Source organism: Takifugu flavidus, chromosome 21, assembly GCF_003711565.1.
Source record: "Takifugu flavidus isolate HTHZ2018 chromosome 21, ASM371156v2, whole genome shotgun sequence".
Classification (NCBI taxonomy): Eukaryota; Metazoa; Chordata; class Actinopteri; order Tetraodontiformes; family Tetraodontidae; genus Takifugu; species Takifugu flavidus.
The window spans coordinates 8,779,474-8,801,778 of NC_079540.1; the positions used below are offsets into that span (position 1 = coordinate 8,779,474).

At 47.9% G+C, this 22,305-nt stretch overlaps 3 protein-coding genes across 6 annotated transcripts; 1 reads left to right on the forward strand and 2 right to left on the reverse strand.

Annotated features, from left to right (window-relative positions):
• The first annotated feature begins 252 nt into the window (after positions 1-252).
• Positions 253-3,274, forward strand: btd (biotinidase). Its single transcript, XM_057021297.1, has 6 exons — positions 253-949; positions 1,403-1,552; positions 1,614-1,762; positions 1,844-2,021; positions 2,284-2,838; positions 2,905-3,274. The coding sequence occupies exons 1-6, from the start codon at positions 740-742 to the stop codon at positions 3,175-3,177; spliced, it is 1,515 nt and encodes a 504-aa protein (XP_056877277.1). The 5' UTR covers positions 253-739; the 3' UTR covers positions 3,178-3,274.
• Positions 3,220-16,803, reverse strand: LOC130518564 (serine/threonine-protein phosphatase 6 regulatory ankyrin repeat subunit A). Its single transcript, XM_057021270.1, is given in 30 exon segments — positions 3,220-4,333; positions 4,403-4,494; positions 4,585-4,667; positions 4,759-4,841; positions 5,385-5,533; positions 5,607-5,690; positions 5,770-5,857; positions 5,940-6,153; positions 6,253-6,370; positions 6,490-6,574; positions 6,773-6,974; positions 7,049-7,123; positions 7,344-7,370; positions 7,503-7,614; positions 7,688-7,828; positions 7,938-8,006; positions 8,090-8,153; positions 8,228-8,310; positions 8,447-8,465; positions 8,468-8,560; positions 8,637-8,715; positions 9,346-9,450; positions 9,534-9,641; positions 9,737-9,879; positions 9,981-10,068; positions 10,140-10,340; positions 10,593-10,663; positions 11,228-11,306; positions 11,752-11,835; positions 16,467-16,803. Coding segments are annotated over 30 exon segments (3,165 nt in total). The 5' UTR covers positions 16,494-16,803; the 3' UTR covers positions 3,220-4,034.
• A 252-nt stretch (positions 16,804-17,055) lies between these two features.
• LOC130518589 (progranulin-like) lies at positions 17,056-22,061 on the reverse strand. Of its 4 annotated transcripts, XM_057021316.1 has the most exons (12): positions 21,901-22,061; positions 21,681-21,827; positions 21,309-21,605; positions 21,039-21,212; positions 20,659-20,802; positions 19,478-20,573; positions 19,079-19,177; positions 18,839-19,000; positions 18,605-18,736; positions 18,416-18,448; positions 17,911-18,054; positions 17,099-17,824 (listed from the first exon to the last, which is right to left on the reverse strand). In XM_057021316.1, the coding sequence occupies exons 2-6, from the start codon at positions 21,825-21,827 to the stop codon at positions 20,484-20,486; spliced, it is 852 nt and encodes a 283-aa protein (XP_056877296.1). In that variant the 5' UTR covers positions 21,901-22,061; the 3' UTR covers positions 17,099-17,824; positions 17,911-18,054; positions 18,416-18,448; positions 18,605-18,736; positions 18,839-19,000; positions 19,079-19,177; positions 19,478-20,483. The 4 variants fall into 4 exon arrangements, with proteins under 4 accessions (XP_056877294.1, XP_056877292.1, XP_056877296.1 ...); XM_057021315.1 differs by lacking the exon at positions 21,901-22,061 and having other exon boundaries at positions 21,681-21,893; XM_057021314.1 differs by lacking the exons at positions 20,659-20,802; positions 21,039-21,212; positions 21,309-21,605; positions 21,681-21,827; positions 21,901-22,061 and having other exon boundaries at positions 17,056-17,824; positions 18,839-18,969; positions 19,478-20,478.
• Positions 22,062-22,305: the final 244 nt, after the last annotated feature.

Here is a 22,305-nt window from a genome sequence, read left to right on the forward strand (position 1 = left end):
AGGTTCAAGCGGCTGTTCTGGTTCGGTAGAGTCCAAGATGAGGACACTTTCAAGGACGCGTCCTCAGCGGTTTGCTTCACTCTTCTTCTGCGCCTTCCCTACCGGCTCAACAATGACAACAATCCCCCATGCAGCCAAGCCTAGTGGACAAAACAGAACGATACTTTTATGCAGCAAAGCCACTGAGGTGCATTTATAATTTAGAATCTGGACACTTACTTGCGGCAAAGGTGATCTGCGCCACCGTCCCCATCGAAGTGGGTCCGCCCCGTCGCAACACTTTCCTGGCCGCCTGGAACACATAAGCTCCAGCCAGGATCAGACCTCCACCGGAGATGATCCGACAGCTCCAGCAGCTTTTAAACGTCTGTCCAGCTTTGGACACCGGAGCATCGTGTTCTCCCGTCGGTGCCTCCGGTGCTGTTGACATTGGTGCACGCTGGATGCTAATGTGAAAAACGACTAGAAACGTTGAAACAAAACAAAAAAATGTACAAACAGTCTGCTTCTATTAGTCGTTTTCATGTAGTTTAACGATGCAGGGTTGGACAAGCATATAAATAATACATTTAAAGCCTCATTTCAATGGCTAGAGAACTTCCTAGCTTCGGGTCATGCTCGTTAGGAGATAGTTCACATAGTGCTTCCGGTTTAACGCGGATGTTATTGTCCTGAGCAAACCTTTCAAAATAAAAGTGGTTGTTGCTTCACTGGTATTTCTGACATCCCTGACGTTGTGATGTTTTCCTTCGGCACCGTTTTTACGTTTGCGTTGTTGTTAATTCCTCCGACAGAGGCCGTCGATTCCTCGTACGTGGCTGCTGTATACGAGCATAATTTAATTCTGAACCCGGACCCCCGAGTCCCACTGTCCCGCCTGGAAGCCCTGCAACACCTGCAGAAAAACCTGGATATCTTCGAGGTCCAGGCCGCCCGGGCCGCCCAGCAGGTACTGACCCGTGTTCTGTCATAGTTAGCAAACTTGTCTATTTCGCTACCTCGAGTTTTGCTATCTATTTCTGCCGCTATGTCAAATTTTGCTACCCCTGTGTATGCCTAGTTGTGTAATAATAACTAAAAGGTACGGTTGTCTTCTACATTCTAATCATTATTAAAGCCAGGGCATATTTTAATAGCCTCCCATCTGCTGCCAGGATTCATTGGATTCATTGACAGACCAACAAACACGTTCCACTGATGGACTTTGAGCCGTGTCACATGTTTTCTCCATCGCATTGTCTTCATTTATTTACCTGTTAAAGATTACCTAAAAAGTCCATTCTCAGTAACATTTTACAGGGATATTTCATTCATATTTATGCATTTCCTATATATATTTGCGATTTTTTTAAATTAAAATTGTGCAAAAGTCTTCAAATCAACTTGGGTCATTCCTCCTCAGGGAGCCCAAATCATTGTGTTTCCCGAAGATGGTCTTCACGGTTTTAACTTCAGCCGTACCTCGATCAGCGCTTACCTGGAGACTGTTCCTGATCCGGAGCAGGAGAGCTGGAACCCCTGCCTGGAGCCCCTCAGACATAACAACACTGAGGTGGGTGTTTGAAACTCTTGTGACTTTGTCTGTGACTCAGATTCAAATGTGTCTGGCTCAGGTTCTCCAGCAGTTGAGCTGCATGGCCCGCCGGAACAATCTCTACCTGGTGGCCAACATGGCCGACCTACAGCCCTGTTCTGTGAGTGCTGCCCCCTCTTCCTGCCCCTCTGACGGACGCTGGCAATTTAACACCAATGTGGTTTTCAGGTATTGGCAGAACTCTTTAATTGACGCCTGGTAGATGCAGCCAACACACGTTGATCGTTTGTTTTCCCTTCCTCCATCCAGGTCAGATGGTCTGCTGGTGGCACGGTACCACAAGTACAACCTTTACTTTGAGGCGGCCTTTGACGCTCCGCCAGAACCTGAGATTGTAACATTCGATACGCCTTTTGCCGGCAAGTTTGGCCTCATCACCTGCTTTGACATTCTTTTTCAGGAGCCTACGGTTATATTGGTGGAGAAGGTAGGGACACTTAAGCCTTTCTCTTCCTATCATTTAGTCCAGGGTGCCCAAATCAAGGCCTTGAAGGCCGTAGTTCAGCCAGGTTTTCCATCCTACCAGGAAGAAAACGCTTCCTCCGAGAAAAGTGGGGTCCCAGGAGAAGCCGTTGTCTACCTGGCAGGACAGAAATCTGAGCCGAACCGCGGCCTTTGAGGAACTGAATCTGGGCGCCCCAGATTTAGTGTCTTTTCCCAGCATTCACCTCTCCCATGGCTGCTCTCAGGGTGTGCGTCAGATCATCTTCCCCGCCGCCTGGATGAACCAGCTCCCCCTGCTGGACATAATCCAGTTCCAGAGAGCGTTCAGCCTCGGCGCCAATGTCACGCTACTCGCGGCCAACATTCGCAATGACCAGCTGATCATGACAGGAAGTGGAATCTACACCCCTTTTTCCGCTACCTATCACCACGCCCAGAGAGGAGACCCAGAGGAGGGCAGGCTGCTGGTGGCCAGGGTGCCCGTCTTGGACCCCGAGTGGCTCGGGCACAACGCGGCGTCCGGCGAGGCTGCAGCTGTGGACGAAAGCCCTGGATACTGTTACAGCGACACCTGTCTCGACTCTCCCGCCTCCACCGCCCCCGTCTTCGTTTCCTCCATGATGTACGACCCTTTCACCTTTGCCCTCCTGAACGCCACAGACGGCGAGATGAGGGTGTGCAACGGCACCTTCTGCTGTTACCTCCAGTATCGGTGGGTGGAGGAAACCGGCCGTACGGAGCTGTACGCGCTGGGAGCGTTCGATGGCACGCACACGGTGAACGGGCGCTACGCCGTGCAGGTACCGACGACCACGATCGCCTCGCAACCGTTTCCCCCACTCTTGTGACGCTCACATCTGTTGCAGGTGTGCGCCCTGGTCCGCTGTGCCGGGTCAGACGCCTCCTCCTGTGGACAGGAAGTGGACGAGGCCGAGTCCAAGCTGGACTTTATGTTGGAGGGAAAATTCGCGAGCAGACACGTGTATCCGTCGGTGCTGTCGAGCGGGATGGTCCTGGAGCAGCCGGAGCGCGTGGAAGCAGCGGCGGACGGCAGAGTCAGCCTGAAACACTCAAGCGTGATGGGCGGGCTGGTCACCGCCTGTCTGTACGGACGGATGCATCACCTGGACACCGCGTGAACAGGAAACCACCAAAGCCGATTTAATCTGATGAGTCGGAGGTTTGAGGGGTAGCTGATGGCTGATGTTTATTACTGCAATAAAAAGAAAACATGAATGTTCTGAGCTGAACACCAGTACACACACACACACACACACACACACACACCCAGTACGAGTCAAGGCAGCGTTAACTCTCCTTCAACGTAAACTTAAATAAATGTAGCGGGGTGTGATATTGGTCACCAGACTTTCGAGCAAAAAAAAAAAAAGAAAATACACAACAAGTCCAAGTCCTGTACTTCTACTGCAGGTTTAGTTTTTACACATTTGACTTGTGTTACGTACGTGCAGCAATAATTTAAAAAAGGAATCGTTTTATTCATTCATTCATTGTTTGTTTTTTTAAACATTGCACCACCATCTTAATATTAATTGCTCTTAAAAAGGCTTTGTTCATTTTTAAATCCATGGAATATTACACACAGAATATCACACACACACAGCCATGTTTGAATGTCTCCAGTACAGAACATGAGCAGCTGTAGACCTACAACCCCCCCCCCTCAAAACTGGTCCAAGCCTGATGAGTCAGGACAATCTGAATAAAAAAACCAAATGACTGATCGGGAAGTCAACATCCTGGTCCCGGAAGAGTGTTCCTCTCTTTGTGGTAAACAAAAACAAGTCCTCGGATGGGAAAAAAATGTAGACATCAGATCCAACAAACAGGAGGAAAAAGAGGCTGAAAAAAGAGGGTCACTGAAATGTGTGTACGTACTCTTTTCACCTTTTTTGTTCCAGTCTCTTGTCAGTTTTCTATTAAGGCTCCTGAGTAGCTGAAGGTCTGAAAATATGTAATGATCTCAGAAGAGGCCTCAGTAAGTCTCTGAGTCCGAGTCGTTCAGTTCCTCGTCCGCAGAGACGGAGGACAGCGGGCGCTCCGCCCTGCAGTAGGACGCGTGGTTGGGCCTGAGCGGAGGCAGCGCGTCGAACCCCACGCCTTTCGAGATGTGGTTGTTGGTGGGGTGGTGGTTGACGACCGTCTGCGTGATGGAAATGGCCGGCAGCGCTGCTATGGTGACCATCGGCGAGGTCGGCATCATGGAGTTGAGGATGAGCGCCAAGCAGTCGGCCACGTCGCGGTTGGGCGTGCAGGACAGCGCGGGTGTGTAACCTGCGGGGCAGAGGGAGGCGGTGGTGAAACAGCTGGGGGGCGACAAGCCCGCGGCGTTCTCGTTCTCACCGTTCTCGTCCACCGCCAGCACGCTGGCTTCTTTCCCCAACAGCTCCTGGACCACCACGGTCAGACCCCTCCGGGCCGCCACGTGCAGGGGCCTGCAGAGAGGGAGGGACTCAGACAAAACACTCACACACACGCGCTCATTCCTGCACTATGGGGGGGGGGGAGGGGGGGGGGGTCCTCACGTCTGCAGAGCAGCATTAGTGCAGTTGATGAGGTTCCTGTCGCTGATCTTCTCCAGAATCAACAAGGCACACGTCTCATGACCCTGAGAGCAGCAGAGTGACGGACGGACTGTGAATGATGCACGTCTATATCGAAGGTTCGGGGGGGGGGGGGGGGGGGCAACGCCTGGTTACCTTGCTGCAGGCTAAATGGAGTGCTGTGTTTCTGTGTGCGTCCTGTAGCGTCAGGTCCACTTTAGCGCTGTTCACCAGCACCTCTGCAACGCATCACAAACACTGCAGGTTGGAAAATAATCTGCAGTTCACATGGAAAACGTGCACACCTGCTCGTATGCTGGTAATATAGAGCCATTTATCTGGTAATATGCTCATATGCTGGTAATATAGAGCCATTTATCTGGTAATATGCTCGTATGCTGGTAATATAGAGCCATTTATCTGGTAATATGCTCATATGCTGGTAATATAGAGCCATTTATCTGGTAATATGCTCATATGCTGGTAATATAGAGCCATTTATCTGGTAATATGCTCATATGCTGGTAATATAGAGCCATTTATCTGGTAATATGCTCATATGCTGGTAATATGAAGCCATTTATCTGGTAATATGCTCGTATGCTGGTAATATAGAGCCATTTATCTGGTAATATGCTCGTATGCTGGTAATATAGAGCCATTTATCTGGTAATATGCTCATATGCTGGTAATATAAAGCCATTTATCTGGCTGCCAGCAGGTAACAAACGGACCAGCACTGCTGCTTCGGCGGCTACGTCTGCACGAGCGAGCGAACTGACCGACAGTATTGGTCTGCCCATTCAGAGCGGCCATCATCAGCGGCGTCCTGCACAGGCGCGTGTCCGCTACGTTGGCTTGAGCTCCGTGGCTCAGCAGCAGGGAGACGCACTCCACGTGGTCGGAAAAGGCCGCAGCGTGAAGGGGGGTCCTGCAACGAAGCCATAAATGATCTGATGCCAGGACGGCCTGAAGGCCGGAGCAGTGACGAGAGTTTCTCCCACCTGCCCTTGGAGTCAGAGGTATTGATAATGTTGGTCCCCATGGACTCGATTAACATTTCAGCCACTCCCTCGTTATCATTTATACTGAAACAAACAACAGAGTGTTAGAGCAGATCCACGTCCAGACCTGCATCTCTCACTAGAACCCCCCCACCGAACTTACACAGCACAGTGCAGAGGGCTGAAAGAGTTGCCCTTAATCTGCTTGAACACTTCCTGATCCAACAACACCTCCACACAAGAGTCATATCCTGGTAAAAGGAGGGAAGGGTCACTTTCAAATGCACGTCCAGATGCTCACTGGCATGTTAAGCAGTGTCCTGGTACCGGTACCGTTGTAGCAGGCCCAGTGCAGCGGAGTGTAGCCCTGGTTATCTGTCAGATGTGCGTGTGAGGTGGAGCTGGCCTGCAGCAGAGCCCCCAGCGCACCCACCCGGCCACAGGCCGATGCCAGGTGGAGAGGGGAGCGACCCTGGATGTCCTTGACACACACGTTAGCCCCCCTCTGGAGGAGGGCCTCCACACACTCCTCCTGGCCCGTCACTACCTGTGACGATCAGACAGGAGAATAAATGAATGATTGATAAAGATCAGATGGAGATGGTGTACTTATGGGGTGGCGGGGGAAGGGGGGGGGGCATCTCACCCCTCTGTGTAGTGCTGTCCTCCCCCAGCGATCCTGGTTCTCCACACTGGCTCCTTGGCTGAGCAGGGAGTACACACACTCGGTGTGTCCATTCAGCACTGCCAACATCAGAGGAGTCCTTGAAAGGATATAAAAACACGAGAGTTAATCAAAGCCGATGTTCTCCGTAAGTATTTGATCTAAAACCAGAGAAGCATCATAATCTGAGTGGGGCTCTCCGGCCCGACACACACTCACTGGCCATTGATGTCTTGTGCATCCACATCAAGGTGCTGACTGTGGCTCATAAGCAGACGCAGGCACTCTTGGTGACCATTCATCGCTGTGAGACACACACACACACACGCACACACACACACACACACACAGACACACACACAGACAGACACACAGACAGACACACACACAGACACAGACACAGACACAGACACACACAGTGTGACTCCCAATCTAAATATCTCACACTAATGTGACAATCTGGTTTTAATTTCTTTCCGTTTGTGTGTGTAACAGGCATCACCTGCAGCGTGTATGGCTGTCTTCTTGTGCGCGTAGTCCCGAGTCATCGGTGAGGCGCCATGGTGCAGCAGCAGAGCGACACAGTCCTGATGTCCTCTGGAACAGGCCAAACTTAGAGGCGTCCGACCCTCTGGGCTGCAAACGTCCACCTCAAGGAGGGAGGACAGGAGAACCTCCAGAGCGCCACAGTGTCCGTGGTAAGCCTGAATCAAACACATTCGTGTTACAGAAACTAAAATATCCAAATATGCACACGCTGCCAAGGCCGTGCGCTCACCGCCAGATGGAGCGGACTGACAGGGCTGCGGATGTCAGAGTCACTCACTAAGTCTCGTCCTGAGGTCTCCATTAACTGAAAAGAGATTGTTATGCCATGTGTTACTTTTTACGATTGAGCACTTTCTGTTGCGTCCAACACCTGGTTTTTTCGTTTAAAGAAAGTGTTTAACTGTAAATATTTCAATGGAGGAAATCGAAGCTAACTTGTTCCCCACCTGACCAACAGAGGGCGACACACACACACAAAGACCTGGTGACAATGTTGAATCAAATCATAAAAACCTCTCACTTACCACATCAAGAGGTGTCTTACTTGCCATCTGAAATTAAAATAAATGGACCAGACTAAGAAACTACGATAAGTGAGTCTGCGTGCGGAAGTTTCTATATTTGGAAGATACTCTGCTATTCTTATCTAAATAATATTGCAGCAAGTCACTGGATGTACCCACCAATTCCAGGCAGAGTGTGCGTCCGTAGGCTGAAGCGTAGTGGACTGCACAGTAACCCTGCCTGTCATTAACTCCGGGATCAGCTCCATTCCTCAGCAAATACTCCGCGCACCTGAGCAAATAAAGAGGTCACATCCAGAAAATGACTCTTTGGAACTCTACCTGAGGCAGAAGAGAGAACCTACTTTCCCTCGGTGTCAGCTGCAGCAGCGTAGTGCAGGGGGCTGCATCCTCTTTGGTCCAGAACGTTGACGCTCGCTCCGGAACCCACCAATGCAAACACACACTGGTAGTTACAGTTGGCTGATGCATAGTGGAGAGGAGTCCTGAAGCAATGGGGAAGCCTCCATCAGTTATTTATGAGCAAAATTCTGCCTCTAGTCCCTATTTTTGTTTAATTCTTGTCCCCTAACATTAAGTAGATTCTGCTCTCACCTTCCAAAGTTATCCTTCCTGTTAAAGTCTGCTCCTACTTTCAACAGCAGGTTCAGACACTCCAGGTTTCTGGACAAAGATTTACAGCCACAGTGAGTTCAGACATGACATTAGAGGTAGTTGAGTGATCCTACCACCGGATCGTGACCCACCCTCCAGCTGCAGCAGCATGCAGACACGTCCTTCCAATTTCATCAGGGGTGTCGATGTCAAACCCTGGGCAAATGGGCAGCATCAATTAGCGGAAAGTTGACCCAAAGGGCAGGAAAACGTGGCCGGTGTGAGCGTACCTGAGGACAGCAGCTTCCTGCAGCAATCTGAGAAGCCACTGAGAGCTGCCAGGTGTAAGGGGAACATCCCGTGAACGCCTCTCCTGAAGATAGCAGGAGATGGCAGGTCGTCACACCTCTTTCAGGCTTAATATCACATTTAGACGAGTGGAGGAGGAGGAGGAGGAGGAGGAGGAGGAGGAGGAGGAGGAAGAGGGGTGAATGGCTGTTTCAGCTCACCTGGCTGAGTTGGCTCCATGTTGATGAGCGCTGTGATGATGAGCTCGTGGCCTTGCCGGGCAGCAATGTGAAGGGCCGTGTTTCTGTTCTTGTCCTCACAATCAATGTCAGCTCCTACACACAACAATATGCAGCGACACGTTGTTAGCAACAGCTACACCGAACAGAAAAGCGACAGAATTCTTCTCACCGTTCTGGATGAGGGCCTGCGAGCAGGAAAAGCGCCCGTGAGTGGCTGCCATGTGGAGGGGGGTCCTGTTGTCCTTACTCTGAGCAGATGGAGTCAGAGACGGTGGAGACATTTTGCATGGAGACAGAATTTTTGTAACTTTAGTGGCTGTCAGACCCTCTCATTAAAGTTAATGGCCAAATTGCTCCATTTTAATCTGGTAGATCAGAGTTCCCATTCATTATTCCAAGCAACAGACCACACCGCCTCATCCGATTGAAGCAAATAAATGGCATTTTCCTGTCAGAACTATTTTATTTCTGGTAAACAAAGTCTTGCTTAAGCCGTTTCTTGGTATTTTCCCCTTTCGCCACACTGCTGGTGCTGCCCGATTACGTTAGATCTGCTGCAGTTCTGATCTAGGACAACATATGAACGTGACTCACTCCATCCAAAATAATATCTGATTTGTCATAAAAATCATCAGATCTGTGTCACATGAGGGTAAAAAGAAAAGAAAATCTGATATGAGTAACTTCAGGCTGATACTATGAATGTCGCCACATTCTCTGAGCAGCTTGCACCCTCCAGGAACCCCCTCCCCCATGCTCTTCCATATGGCTATGCATCTTGAGTTTGAGGGGGCTAATATCAGTTTCCATCGCTGCTTCCAAAGCGTTATCAACTGACAGGAAACACACACAGCGCACTGTTCCGTGCATGCACACACCTGCATGTTGATGTGTGCGCCGTGGGTCAGGAGCAGCTCCTGGCACAGCGCCCCCTGGCGGGACGAAGAGGCGAAGTGGAGAGGAGAGAAACCTCTCTCATTTTCCTGAAGAAAAGGGGACGAGGTTATCATTTGTTACAGATAAAACACAGATATTATGTCCAGCGGCCGCGCACCCACAAACACACCTGGTTGACTTTGGCTCCGGCCTGAATGAGCTCACCAACTACCACATCTTGTCCGTTGTAGCACGCCAAATGAAGCGGCGTGTTGCCATAGGCATTGACCTCATTGACCTTTCGCAGGAGAGAAGAACAGGATTTATATTGGACCATCACACACTTCATGCACGTGCTGCACGTTGCTTGTGCATGCGTTTGTGTGGACTGACATTAACCCCCAGACTCAGCAAGTAATGCACTGTGCTGCTCATGCCGCTGGATGCAGCTGCGTGGAGAGGCGTGTAGGCTTTCTTGTCCTTACAGTCGACCTCTGCTCCACTGGCCACTAACAACTTCACCACCTCCAAGTGGCCTGAAAGAGAGGAGACGGGGAGGAAATGAAACTACGTGCTTCTACTGGCGATAATCCTCCTGATAGTAGTTGGATTTCCATGAAAGAGACTAATCCTTTACCCATATACGCCCCCCAGTGGATAGCTCTCCTGTCCTTCTTGTCGAACGCATTGATGTTGGCTCCTCGGGACAGCAGCAACTTCACCATCTAACATCAAGTGCACGTTAGCCTCCGACATGCACGCGAGTCTGTCAGAGTGACACCTAAAAGCCACCGACCTCAACGTGTCCACTAAAGGCAGCGTGGTGCAGAGCAGTGCGTCCTGCCCGGTCGGACACATTGACGTTGCTGAGCAACGGGACCAGAGCCTCCGCGCAGCGCACCGCTTTGTTGCTAGCGGCAACGTGGAGCGGCGTCTGCCAGTTCTTGTCCCGCGCGTTAACGTCTGCGCTGTGCTTCAGCAACACCGCCACTGCATCCTGCAAAAAGATCCAGTCGGAGAAGTTTGTCTCCCCGTAATCCTGTTTGGAATTTCTAAATTAGAAATATAGAAATTATTCAGAGCGGCTTCCATGGTGGCAATTAAAGCGACAACAAGGTGGCTGGGGGAAAATGATTCAGGAATGAAGTTGATAGGGCGGTGAGACAGAACAGATTGAAACGCTGTTCCAGCAGCTTTTATTAAGCATTTAATCAACACACTAAAACAGGGTGTTAGGCAAACGTGTTACCTCGCTACAAGAGGCGACAGCTCGGTGAAGAGGCGTCAGCCACTTGTTATCTTTGGCGTTAACCCTGGCTCCTTGGAAGGAAGGAGACAACGAATCGTCAACCAAAAGTCATCACATTCGCTCTTCAGACCATTACAGGAGGATGAAAAAGCTTTTCAAGATGTCGCCTTCAAGTGCGTTCTGTGTGGTGTATTTTTGGGTACCAGGTGTTGCGTCATCTGTGGTTGGAAAATGCACAACTCCCGCGACTCTCTTTCAGGCATAGCTTGGGGGTTAAAATAGCCCTAAAGCTGCACCTGTCGCTTGCCCTTCACCTTCTCAAGAAACACCGATCACACAAACACACGTGCGCGCTGCGCTTGTGTCGGGACGGGGGTGGCTCCGCCTCCTGACGGGCTCAGCTGGCTTCACGGAAAGTCAATCTGATACAGACCCTATCGGATGATTCATAAATCAGGGGTCACGCGGGATGACACGGAGACTACTGAGCTGGGAGACACAAGGGAGCGAGACAACCAAATCCAATCTGTCCCTGATCGCTTAACACCGACTTATTAACCCAGTGTCGTGTTTGGCCAGACGAGTGTAAGGAGGAAGTGAGCGTCCAAAGGTGGAAACGGTGCTTGAGTCTCTACCTGAGAGGATGAGCAGTTCGATAATCTCAGCATCTCCCAGATAAGCTGCGGCATGTAGAGGCGTCCGCTTCTCGTTGTCCTGGCACGCCAGAATAAAACACAAGCAAAAAGAGGCGATTTAAGCAAGCCTGGTATTCCCGGAATACCAAGATCTCAATCGTTGGCTTTTGTTCTTCACTTCGGCACATTCCCACGTCGCTCCCGGCACAAAAAGAACCACAGAACACCGGACAAACTCAAAGTATGCCAAAGCAGAAGTGTCAGCTCCAGTACAAATGATGGCAAATATGGGAGGAAATGTGGAGCAGCCTGATACGCAGGTCGGGCTTCAGGGTGTCCTGTTCTGGCTGAGATACAACAGAAGACTGGAAGCTGCCAGGAGGCACTCAGTCAGGGTGATCGATGAGAAGCCAGATCAATGGGAGACGCTGCCGACTTCTGCCCTCTTTGCAGTTTTTAATGTATAAACCGATGTGAGTATCCAGGCCTTTTACTGAAGAAGAGCTGAGACGTGCACGACTCACCTGGACGTTGACGTCCTCCTTCTTTAATATAAGGGAGCGAACCTCCTCTGGGTCCACGTTGAAGATGGCTCTCAACAGAGAAGGCTGCAAAGACAGACCACAGGCCGCAGAGTTTGCAGGGTTGTAATTTTCTGTGCTGACAACAGGGTCGTTCAAGGGGAAACAAATGACACCGACAGTTTGATCCGGAAGTAGAGGAGAGACACACACGCGGCTTTTTATCACCAGTTTACGACAGCAGCAGCAGCTCCATCATATAACACACGCGTGCACATCATGTGTTTAGGTGTGTTCAGCTGATTACGGTGAGCAAATGCTGCTTAAAATTCTCATTCTCATTCTCAATATTGGAGATTTTCTAGTTTTCCGAGATGGAGACGTGACTTCTTCAGCGTTACTTTTGTTTACTGTAAACAGCCGACAGATGTGGCCGTAATATCGCGTGACATTTTTACATAACTGGATTTTTATGTCCTGCGACTTGTTTTTTTTTACAGCTAAATTGGTCTCATTTCCACCCCGAGGCTCATGAATGATAAAACATTGTTAGAAGGCGGATGACTGCACCGGTGTCACCGATATGTCACCAAATAGAGGTGCCAAGTTCCAGAATTCCGTACGCGACACCTAGTTTTGATGTCCTCCTCTCTCATTTCAACATATCTAAAAATATGCCGCCGGTCTCGTCCGGAGTACACCGACCACCCCACAACTGTGTGGAAGACTAGTAATGGTGGTTTCACTTTCAGGAACTAGCTTACCCATTAATGGAATGGCTTAAAGAACAGCTCCCATGTGATGAAGCCAGCTACATTTCAGCGGACAGTTTGTCCTTTGTCCAGTCACTCGCTACAAAGGCTCAGGCTTTGCTGGTAATCTATACAAACTAGCAGTTGCCTCCTATAGCAGCTCTGTATCGGTGATTACATTGATGCTATATTTAGCCCTGGAGATGAGCATTGCCAGTCCACTATATTGTCCTGCAATGGGACACAAGTTTAAATTCAAGCCCAAATCCCCCCTCCCCAATAAAATAGGGAATCTGATCTACAATACAGCCCCCCCATCCCAAGAGAGGAAAAACCAACCCTGATTCAGATTCAGCTAGCTGTACTTCAGTGGTGGAGAGGCTAACAGAGGGGCCGAGCTCACCTTGTCCTGGTGGGTGGCGGCCTTTCGGCAGACAGGATGGGATCTGCGCTCGGGAGACGATTTGGTCTGAGGAGGTGGGGGAGAAGGAGACGGCTCATCTTCCTCCACCTCCTCCAGCACCACGATGCACACACGGCTAACCCGCTCTGACAGCATCAGGCAGACCGCTCTCACACACCCCGGCACGGTCGCTCCCCCACTCCCATTCACACACAGCAATCACCAGCCTTTCCTCTCACATATGTGTGCAATAAAGGTCCAAAAATGTCAATAACCATTCCCGTAAACCACGTCCTCTCCTTGTAAACAAACCCTGAACATCCCACAAAATCCAAAGTACAATCCGGCGCCGTCCTTTATCTGTCAGCATAGCTTTGCTGCATGGTTCCCCTCTCGCTCCGTCCTCTTCCCAACCGGCACTCAGGCGCTCTGTGAGCGGCAGCAGCAAAACAGGGAATTCCTCTGCGGAATGGCGGTGGGGAGACGGCATGCGGCAGAATGCACCTGGGCTCCCCGACGGCACAGAGGAAGCTACATATCCTCCACACGGAGCTACAGCCGGGAACACACGCGGACGGGGCTGCGGCAGCCAATGCACGAGCCGCTGGCTCCGGGAGGAATGCTGAAACCAGCTCTTTCAGAAGGGGAGGGGGAGGGGAGGGGGAGGGGGGCGGGGGGGAGGATGAAAGGGGTCACGGAGAAACATCCAGGGTTACCTACCAAACACTAGGATGAATGGGCCAATACTGAAGAGTGGATAGTTACATAATATTCACTACAAAAGATGCTTGTGAAGGGTTTTTATTTTTTATAAAAATGGAATTAAATTGAAAGTTATTTCTTGAAACTAGTTCTACTTTCGTTTCGGTGCCTAATTCTTGTCATAACCTCCTCGGTCGTCAAGTTTTCCTGTAAGTAGGTTTAGAAAGAGAAAGCAAAAAAAAGATGCTGCTCCGGTTTTTTTAACACCACTATTTGTTTTTTAACTAAAATAAATTTTAAACCAAGACGGTCAGCGAGGTCGAACTGTGAAGTTCACTCAGGTTCTGATTTAACCGATCTGCCCGTTCATACAAGAAAACAGGAGCCAGACCCGTGTGTGTTCCAGCAGAGTTCTGGGTGGATCGGTGGCGCCGTTACAAAACTCCAGTTATAAAACTGGAACAAACTGGCTTTGCCAGATTATGGGACCGCTAACGAAACCAGCGCATGTCCGTTTGTGGGTCTCAGTCCCCCTCATATTGAACGCAGATCCTAAAAAGGTCGTGCCAAACCACACAACCCCATTAATGTGGAGGGGAGGGCACAACAAGAGAGAGCAAAAAAAATAAAAGATTCTGCTGGATGGAGACTTTCTTCCTAAAATGTGGTTCTAATGGACGTACAATCCACGAGTTTAATTCAAAACACAGCACAACAATCTTCCTGCTCCTTGGAAGATCCTTGGAGGGTCACAAAGACGGATGTTTCATAAGCTAAACACAATCTCAACCCCCTGAGAGGCTGTCATGCTTATGGACCACAGCGAGACAGGAGCCCCCACTGCAACATATAAACCTCCAGAACATCCCAGCAGCTACATGGAACGCTATCAAGTGCACACACACGAGTGAAAGTATGCAGCTTCCACTGACCTGTGCACCGACCCCGTGACCACATGCACTCCCTGTAATGTAAATGTGTCGCGCGTGTCATGTGTCACGATTTATGGTTGAACCCCAAGTGTTATAGCAAAGACCTATTTTTCCAGGGGAGCCACCAACGTGGTGGAATATCTCAGTGGAAGGCAGCGTCACCAACCAGAATTTAAGGACAAAATGTTCCATTCAAACCGACTTCTGTTGGTGTCGTTCCCCTCTTCGCCAACAGGGGGAGCCATTCACCAAACCGGGGTAATAGAGTCTTTTTTAGCTTTCACTTTTATTTTGGCCAAATATCCCTCTTCAGAGTGTCACACTATGACACACTTCCCTGGAAAATAGTGTCACACCTCCTAAATGTCTTCCTGACATGACTATTTCTGTTCACACAACACGTCCAGTTGTCCATCAACAGTACAACACTGAACAATGGGGGGGGGGGGGGGTGTCGAGGGGGTAACACAGCAACTGCCTGAAACCTGGGGTCAGACCAGAATAGGCCAGAATGCGGTGCAGTAATTGGCACATAATCCTTTTTAAGAAGCTGCTTAAAATACCCGTCTATTTATCGCCTTTACGCGTTAAATCGCACAAATTAAAAACGTTCACATCTGAGATTCAACAGATTTTTTTCTTACAACGTAATGCTAATCCGTGATAAATATATCAGGATACATAGGTGACGAAATAAACATCCATCCCCAATTCAGCATTAGTAACATTCGCACAATGAGTCTGAGGACAGGTTTGTATATTCTTTAGTGCACGGGGACTGTGCACGAACTGGAGCAGCCCTTTTTGAACACAGCCAGACATTCTCTGATGGGGAGGCAACTATTTTTCCTCCATGTTTGGGGTCCGTGCATCCGAATGCATTCATCTACTCATCAGACCAAATGACCTTCTTAAGGTCGACCCAAGACTCACACTTTTGGATAAACAACAGTTAATAGGCATCTTTTAAGAAAATTTAAGTTGTGAATTTATTGCACATTTAATGGGTACTGCAAAAATTAATATCTCACCAGTTGAGCCAAACAGTCCCATATTTAAAAATATAAAACTGATCGACTAACCGTAGTCAATGTGGAATGTTAAATACTTATGGGAGGGGGGGAAACTGTATAAATTTAACATACAGGAGTCAGAATAATTACTGTCATGTCCAGTAAAGAGCTGTCAAGTTCTTAAGGTTGTTCCTCTGCTAAATACAAGTTAGATCTTGTGGAAAGTGTCTGATGTTCTCAGCTAAACACCCTGAACCAGCACAGCTCCCTAGTTTAGCCTGACACTCCTCCATATGTCCAGCAACAGGTGACTGAGCAGACACCCCTGCTAAAGCTGCTCCTCTGAGCTGGAATCGCTGCAAACTCGCCTGAAAACACCCGCCTCAGGTGCAAAAGAAAAGAAGGCATCGAACGAATGAAAATGAGGGTTTTCTCAATCTGAAGCTGTTCAGACTTGTCCGGGGGGGGGGGGGGCTGCAAAGACAAGAGCCGCAACTCATGTAGCCAGCTAGGTTCAGCACTCCATCATCGCCGTTAAAACACACGCACAGTTAAGGGACGATGGTTAACAAAACAGGTTTAACTAAATTCATTTAACTTTACACCAAAAATGGCCCAATGTTAGCATGAACGGTGTTGTTGTCTGTCTGGCTAGCTAGTTAGCAACCGTGCCGTTTAGCTCGCACCACCCCTACGAACCCAAGTGGCATTAACTTAATTAGAATAAGGATAAAAGCGACCTTTCGATTTACATATGCAAAAAATAACCAATTATTAAGCATCTAGGTTAGTTACTGGAGTTGAAGTACTTCGTAGATGAGACCTGGGGATCAGTGCCATTACACACCAGCTTTTATTTGTTTCAGAAATCACAACTACGTAGCGCAATATTGTGAAGATAGATTAATAATCTTACCTGCTCTTGTATCTTTAACACAGCCATTTTTCTCCGTGGAAATCCAGCAAACAGGCAGGAAGCCAGCCGGGATTTACTGTTAAACTGGAGTGATGGGAAGACTCCGCGAAGGAGTCGGATGGTTCGGCTTCCTTCTTTTCCTTCCTGACATGGACAGAACGGGGTCAAAACGGGAAACTTGGGACCAAAATATAACTACTAAACAGAATACACAAGGCGAATCCCCGCAAACAATGGAACTCGGCCACGGCAGACGACTTGATGTGGAGCAGCAACGGGAAGGGCTAAATTCCATAATTTTTAAGTGAGACTTAAACGCCACACTGACTTCTTTGCAGCTGCTTAAAACGTGTCCGCGAGTACTTCACTGACACTCTGGATTTTCCGCCACTCACACACCCTTCATAAACATATCAACTGCATTAGAAATATAAGCATACACGAACACTTTATTAATGTATAATTTCAATAAATGTGTGATTTATATGAACACATCAGCAAGTCAAGCATTTTGTTTTTGTTATAGCCAACATATGGAAGTATAGTTAGATATTAATAATCATAATTTACATTGGTTGAGGCTGCAGACTCAAAATTCACAGATGGGATTTATTTTGAAAAGTATGAAAGCATGGAGGAATGAGTTTTTATTATGTCATTTTCTCAAAACCAAGTCCATCATAACACTGAAACAACAAAACCAGGACTTTGCACAGACGAAAACACTTATCTCACATTTACGACCCGACGTCAGCAAGTACAAATAATTTGAAACGGCGGCTTTAAAGCAGCAAAGGTGATTTGTCAGTGACATGTCTTGTGCTTTTTAACATTAGAAAGCAGTTTGCCCTGTGGACCACATCCGCCTCCCTTCCTGCTGCTTTGAAGGTGGCTGACTAAATTCACAGAGGTCCCAAGATGTTTGCCACAAATTCCGCAAACGTGGACGTTATCCGCCGTGTGCCCTCGTGCGTGTGCTCTCAGCGTGTATATGTAATGGAAAGTCTTTCCGCAGGCTTTACAACAATGTGGACCGCTGGGAGGCTGATGCCCACATGGTCTCGCCGACTGTTTTTTTGCCTTTAAACACGACGCCGATGCCTTGTTCCGCTCTGTCTTTCGTTGAGCCGAGCGGGACGATCTACAAATACCCGATTGAAAGTCCCGAGTCGGAAAATTAGAAAGGAATTCCGTGCTGCTTTCCACATGGGTGTTCTGGCTGGGGTGTTCGCTGTAACCAACCACACAGACGCTGGATGCAGGATACAGGGGGTCGTCTTCCTGGACTTCTTGTCGTCTCGTGTTGCTGGTTCCCTCTTGTGTCTGAGGGTGTTTGACTCTCACTTCAGGATGGCTCGCTGTGGGCGAAACAAAACATCGTCAGTTGTTTGTGACGCCACCTCGTGCGAAATGAAGCCCGACATGCCGTGCTCGTACGACGGACCTGGTTTCAACATCTCCCGACCCCCCGCCTCGGTTTTGAGCTGCAGCGACGGCCGCTGACACGTGCTGCTAAGCTGCAGCGGCTGACGGCAGGTTTCAGAATTCAAGGCAGTCTCCTCAAAAAACACACAGGAATGGTCGGCGTCTAAGTGGAAAACAGGAGGAGGTTGTTTATTTATGACTGCGAGACGCATAACAGGATCTTTGAAGTCACCGTTTGGGAACTTTATTGTGTTTTTGAATAAAAGATACATGTATGAATATATAAATATATATTGCACAGTCCAAAACGTGAGACAATGCCTCACGACAATAAGGCACAGAGGTCCTAATAATGTCGCTATAGACCATCCAGGCATCACTGTGCATGTGAAACCGTGCTTGAATCGACGGAAGATCTCCCTTATGGATTGTCGTGTAAAGGACTAATGCATAGCTAAACAAGTTTGCACACTGTTATAAGCTGATGGTCTCTGGACTAGGATGTAAACATACTGGAGACTCACCTGTTCCCTGATACCCCTGCAGTATAGGAAGATCTATAACATTAAAAGACAAAAATAGATTCTTGTTATTCAATTCAGCCAGACAAATGAACATTTTAGCAGCTCAATGACATCACCTGCATCACATTAAGTCAACAGAGCAATGGCAACATGACAGAACAGCCAGGAGAGGTTAATAAAAATACATACCATGTTGTTTAGACAAGTGTTGCTCAAAGTTAGTTGTCCTAAATATGATCTTCCTGCATAAAGGGCAATGCCAGTGACTTCTACCGTTGACTTGGATCCTGGCTTTGCAAACACACGGGACAACAAAGCTTTCTGAAAAGATGAAATGAATAATTAGAACCTGAATTTCGCAGGATCGTTGTCAATACAAACCTCATCATTTCTGATTATTGAAATGTTCTTTGATAAACATACCTGTACCATCCAGAATGAAATGTACAGCCTTTAAATAGTGCCTTTTCATTAAATGTGTCTCCGACGCCTCCACATACTTCAGGCAGTAGAGGCAGCTGCCATTAGCTGCACTGGTGGCATATTTCAGAAAACTGGCGTAGGAGGTGAATAAAAACTGTAAATCTGAGACACAAACGAAATTACCTTTATTGTCAGCATCTGGGCATGTTCAAAACCCATGTACCGAGTTAGGGAGCTCACCATTTGAATCTACAGCTGCTTCCTCGGACTCAAAGGGAGGGTTTGGATGCGATGGGATGAATGGGTCAGCAGCACCGGTACATGAGCTGGCCTCAACACCTGCAGAACAGCAGAGGGGATTCGAACCCGCAACAAAAGCATGGCTGCGTTGTCACCATCTATTCTGCACGATTGCATGAGCCATCGCTGAAAATCCGCAACCAGCAGCGTCAAATTTGGAAACAAGGCTGAGGACTGAAAACTCAGCTAGCCTTATGCGTTTGTATGTTCTAGAATCGCCACAAGTTTTAATAATAGCAAACTGCTAAAAGCCTTCAAGGTTTAATTGTTTTATACCATTTGTTATTAGGCACTAGAGAAGACAGTTAATTGAATTAATGCAGCCATTAATGCACCTACCTTCTGTCTTCGGTATCGAGGACTTAACGACAGTATCCAACATAGGAAGATGGTGACCGTTTTCTTCCTTTAATGGCGAAGCCTGGTCCTCATAGTCTGTTATTGCTTTTTCGATCGCACCTAATATTTCAGCGGTAACCGCATGCAGGCGCTCGGAGATAAACAGTTTAAGTTCTTCAAGTTGTCCCATTATTTTGATGCTGTGTGTTCGAAGCTCCAGACTCCAACGTCAAACGCCCTTTCTGTGTCCTGCGCATGCGCGACAGTAGTCCGTGTAAGTGCCTGTTGAAAGTATCACTTTAAACGCATATTTACGATTAAAAAAACTGAATATAATTCAAAATTTTATTATTATTATTATAAAGGTTCAACATTTTTTACATGTGTTATCTCTCGAGGATTGTGTACCATGAATGAATAATACCAGTAAAAATTGAAAATATATTTTAAAGAGATTTTATTTTTATTTCAGCTGGTGGGGAGTGATATTCAGAAAAAAACTGCAATGAAGGAGCACGCTTTTAATGTCCATTGTAATAACATGAAATGTGTGACACAATTATCCTTTAGGACAGGCATATTTAGGGCAATCAGGTTTTGTGTTACTTTTCACCTGGTCCTAAATGAATGTAGTTTTTTTTTTTTTTAGTTCTGAATCATAAAAAACTTTGATTATCCCCAAGGGGCATAACCATCTTCTTGGGCTTTGGTTGAGAAACTTGAAGGTTCATTTTTGATTAAAATTAAATCAAGACACAAGGCTTGCAACCCCCATTTCACCCCCCCACCTCCTCCTCCAAAACAACAACAAACAAAAACCCTGCAGTGGCTGTAATTAATCCTTGTAAAATACTGACAAAAGCATGTGAGATGAAGTTATCGCAAATTTAAAACTGAATTTAAAGACAATGCGATTTTTAATTTCTGAGACAGTTAAGTGATCGATAACATGTTAATTGTCATAAATGCCGTCGCAGTAAGGGTGACCAGTGGTTTTGGCACAGTCCTACTGTGAGAAGGACTTTTTGCAGGACACGGAGGAGCTGCAGGTGTATCCATATTCACAGCAGTGCTGACCATCTGCGCAACACTGGCCCTGGAACAGAACATCAGATCATGAAACAACACCTCAACCTGGCTTGTTTTTTGGTTTGGTTTTTTAAGTCAGTGTTGCTACATACCAGTCGAAATGGACAACAGCTCCACTGGCCCTGGGGACCTTTGCAGCACGTCATGTCCGCTGGGCAGACAAAGGTCGAATCACACTGAACACCTCCAGCGTCTTGCATGTCGTCGCTGAGTTTTCTGAGAGGCATCATTGGTCTCTAATTTTTTCACATTAGATTTTTAAATGTACCACATGTACAACATTGCAGGCTTTCATTCTAAACAAGATGAAACGCATGTTTACATAGCTTGTGTAGCCAATAAAAGCATTATCCCTCATTCAGTTTCTTACTTCTGAAATAAATATACTTAAGTGCTTAACCTTTTAAGGGGGAGGGATTATCCATGACTCTATATATTACATAGAAACCTACGATAATAACGTATGTTTTACCTCCAGAAGTCCACTTCTTTCCTCTGAGGCGACAATGAGGGCAGCAGGGACTACAGGTGGTTGCTTCCTGGCTGTGAAAGGATACCTCAGGCCCTGCTGCAAACAGTACCGGTAAGCAGGGTCACAGTGGTAGCCCCTGGGACAACAGTGGTAGCCATCCTGACAGCAGCTGCCCTGTAACCATATTTATGTCATAGTAAGTATGAATACTTTTCACCACTGGGTTGTTTCTTATGGATGAACTATGACTTTTGTCTCAGGGGAACTCACAGGGGAATATGGACAGCAGGACCAGGCACCAGCCGGGTTCTTGCAGCAGGTGGTGCCGTCAGGACATCGGTAATGGTTGTCACAGAGGACCGAGCTCTTCTCCTCAGCTGGGACGCGGCTGTCCTCAACCCCTCGGGAGAAATACACGGGTAGAACGGAGGCACTCGATTTCTCCGCCTCTTTCATCACCATGGGGATTCTAAACCACGGCAGGTTCTGTTTCTCACACATCTGTTCGGCAAGGTTACAGGTATACCCTGAAGGGCAGCAGTGGGTCTTGTCAGAGCAACACACAGCCTGAAGGAGGACAAACGAGGAGACGGAGTTAGAGGCCGTTTTCAAACCCAGATTTCCAAAGTGCCCGTTACTTACATCTGGATATGGACAGCAGTTGTAGCCTTTCGTCCCCTGGCAGCAAGTCTCTTGGTCTGTGCATTGATGCCCATCGGGGCATTTGACACAGGCTACAACCCCCAGCAGGATCGCACCGGCCACCAGACACAGAGTTAACTTCGACATCTGCAACGGAAACATGTCAACACGAGGAAAAAGTGCTAATCTCCGTTTGGGTCTTTGTGAAGGTCTTTTTTACCGTCGGAAAATCGGCTTTCCCCTCTGGCGTCTCACACTTTCTGTTCCGCCCTGTCCAAACCGCTCTGCTGCTCTTTATCCTCGAACCTCCCACTCAGTAAAAGTGAAACTAACATTTCCATCAGCCATTCATTGTTCCAGGTGGTCACCTGACCCAGATTGCCCTGCAGAGCTTGAGTAATGATTGTTCCAACAGATATAAGGAAATGAAAGACACCAGGCTAACCTTGGATCCTCACAGCAAATGTAAAAATCTATAAAAGTCTCTTTCGCTTTGAACTTTGAACCCACATTGGAGGATAAAAATTCCAGCCAATGAGCACCCTGCTGTAGAACAGTTAAAACACATTTTGATGTTGTACACTTTTTTTTTTGTTGATACTTTGCATATAATTTAATTTTAGAG

Bases quoted from the DNA above. Each gene is read 5' to 3' on its own strand.
- btd (XM_057021297.1), top strand. From the start codon at position 740: ATGTTTTCCTTCGGCACCGTTTTTACGTTTGCGTTGTTGTTAATTCCT. The intron at 950-1,402 runs GTACTGACCCGT...ATTCCTCCTCAG, and splicing joins CCGCCCGGGCCGCCCAGCAG to GGAGCCCAAATCATTGTGTT. The intron at 2,839-2,904 runs GTACCGACGACC...CATCTGTTGCAG, and splicing joins ACGGGCGCTACGCCGTGCAG to GTGTGCGCCCTGGTCCGCTG.
- LOC130518589 (XM_057021312.1), bottom strand. From the start codon at position 19,667: ATGGGACAACTTGAAGAACTTAAACTGTTTATCTCCGAGCGCCTGCAT. The intron at 19,001-19,078 runs GTGAGCTCCCTA...TTTGTGTCTCAG, and splicing joins AGCAGCTGTAGATTCAAATG to ATTTACAGTTTTTATTCACC. The intron at 18,449-18,604 runs GTATGTATTTTT...TTAATGTTATAG, and splicing joins ACACTTGTCTAAACAACATG to ATCTTCCTATACTGCAGGGG.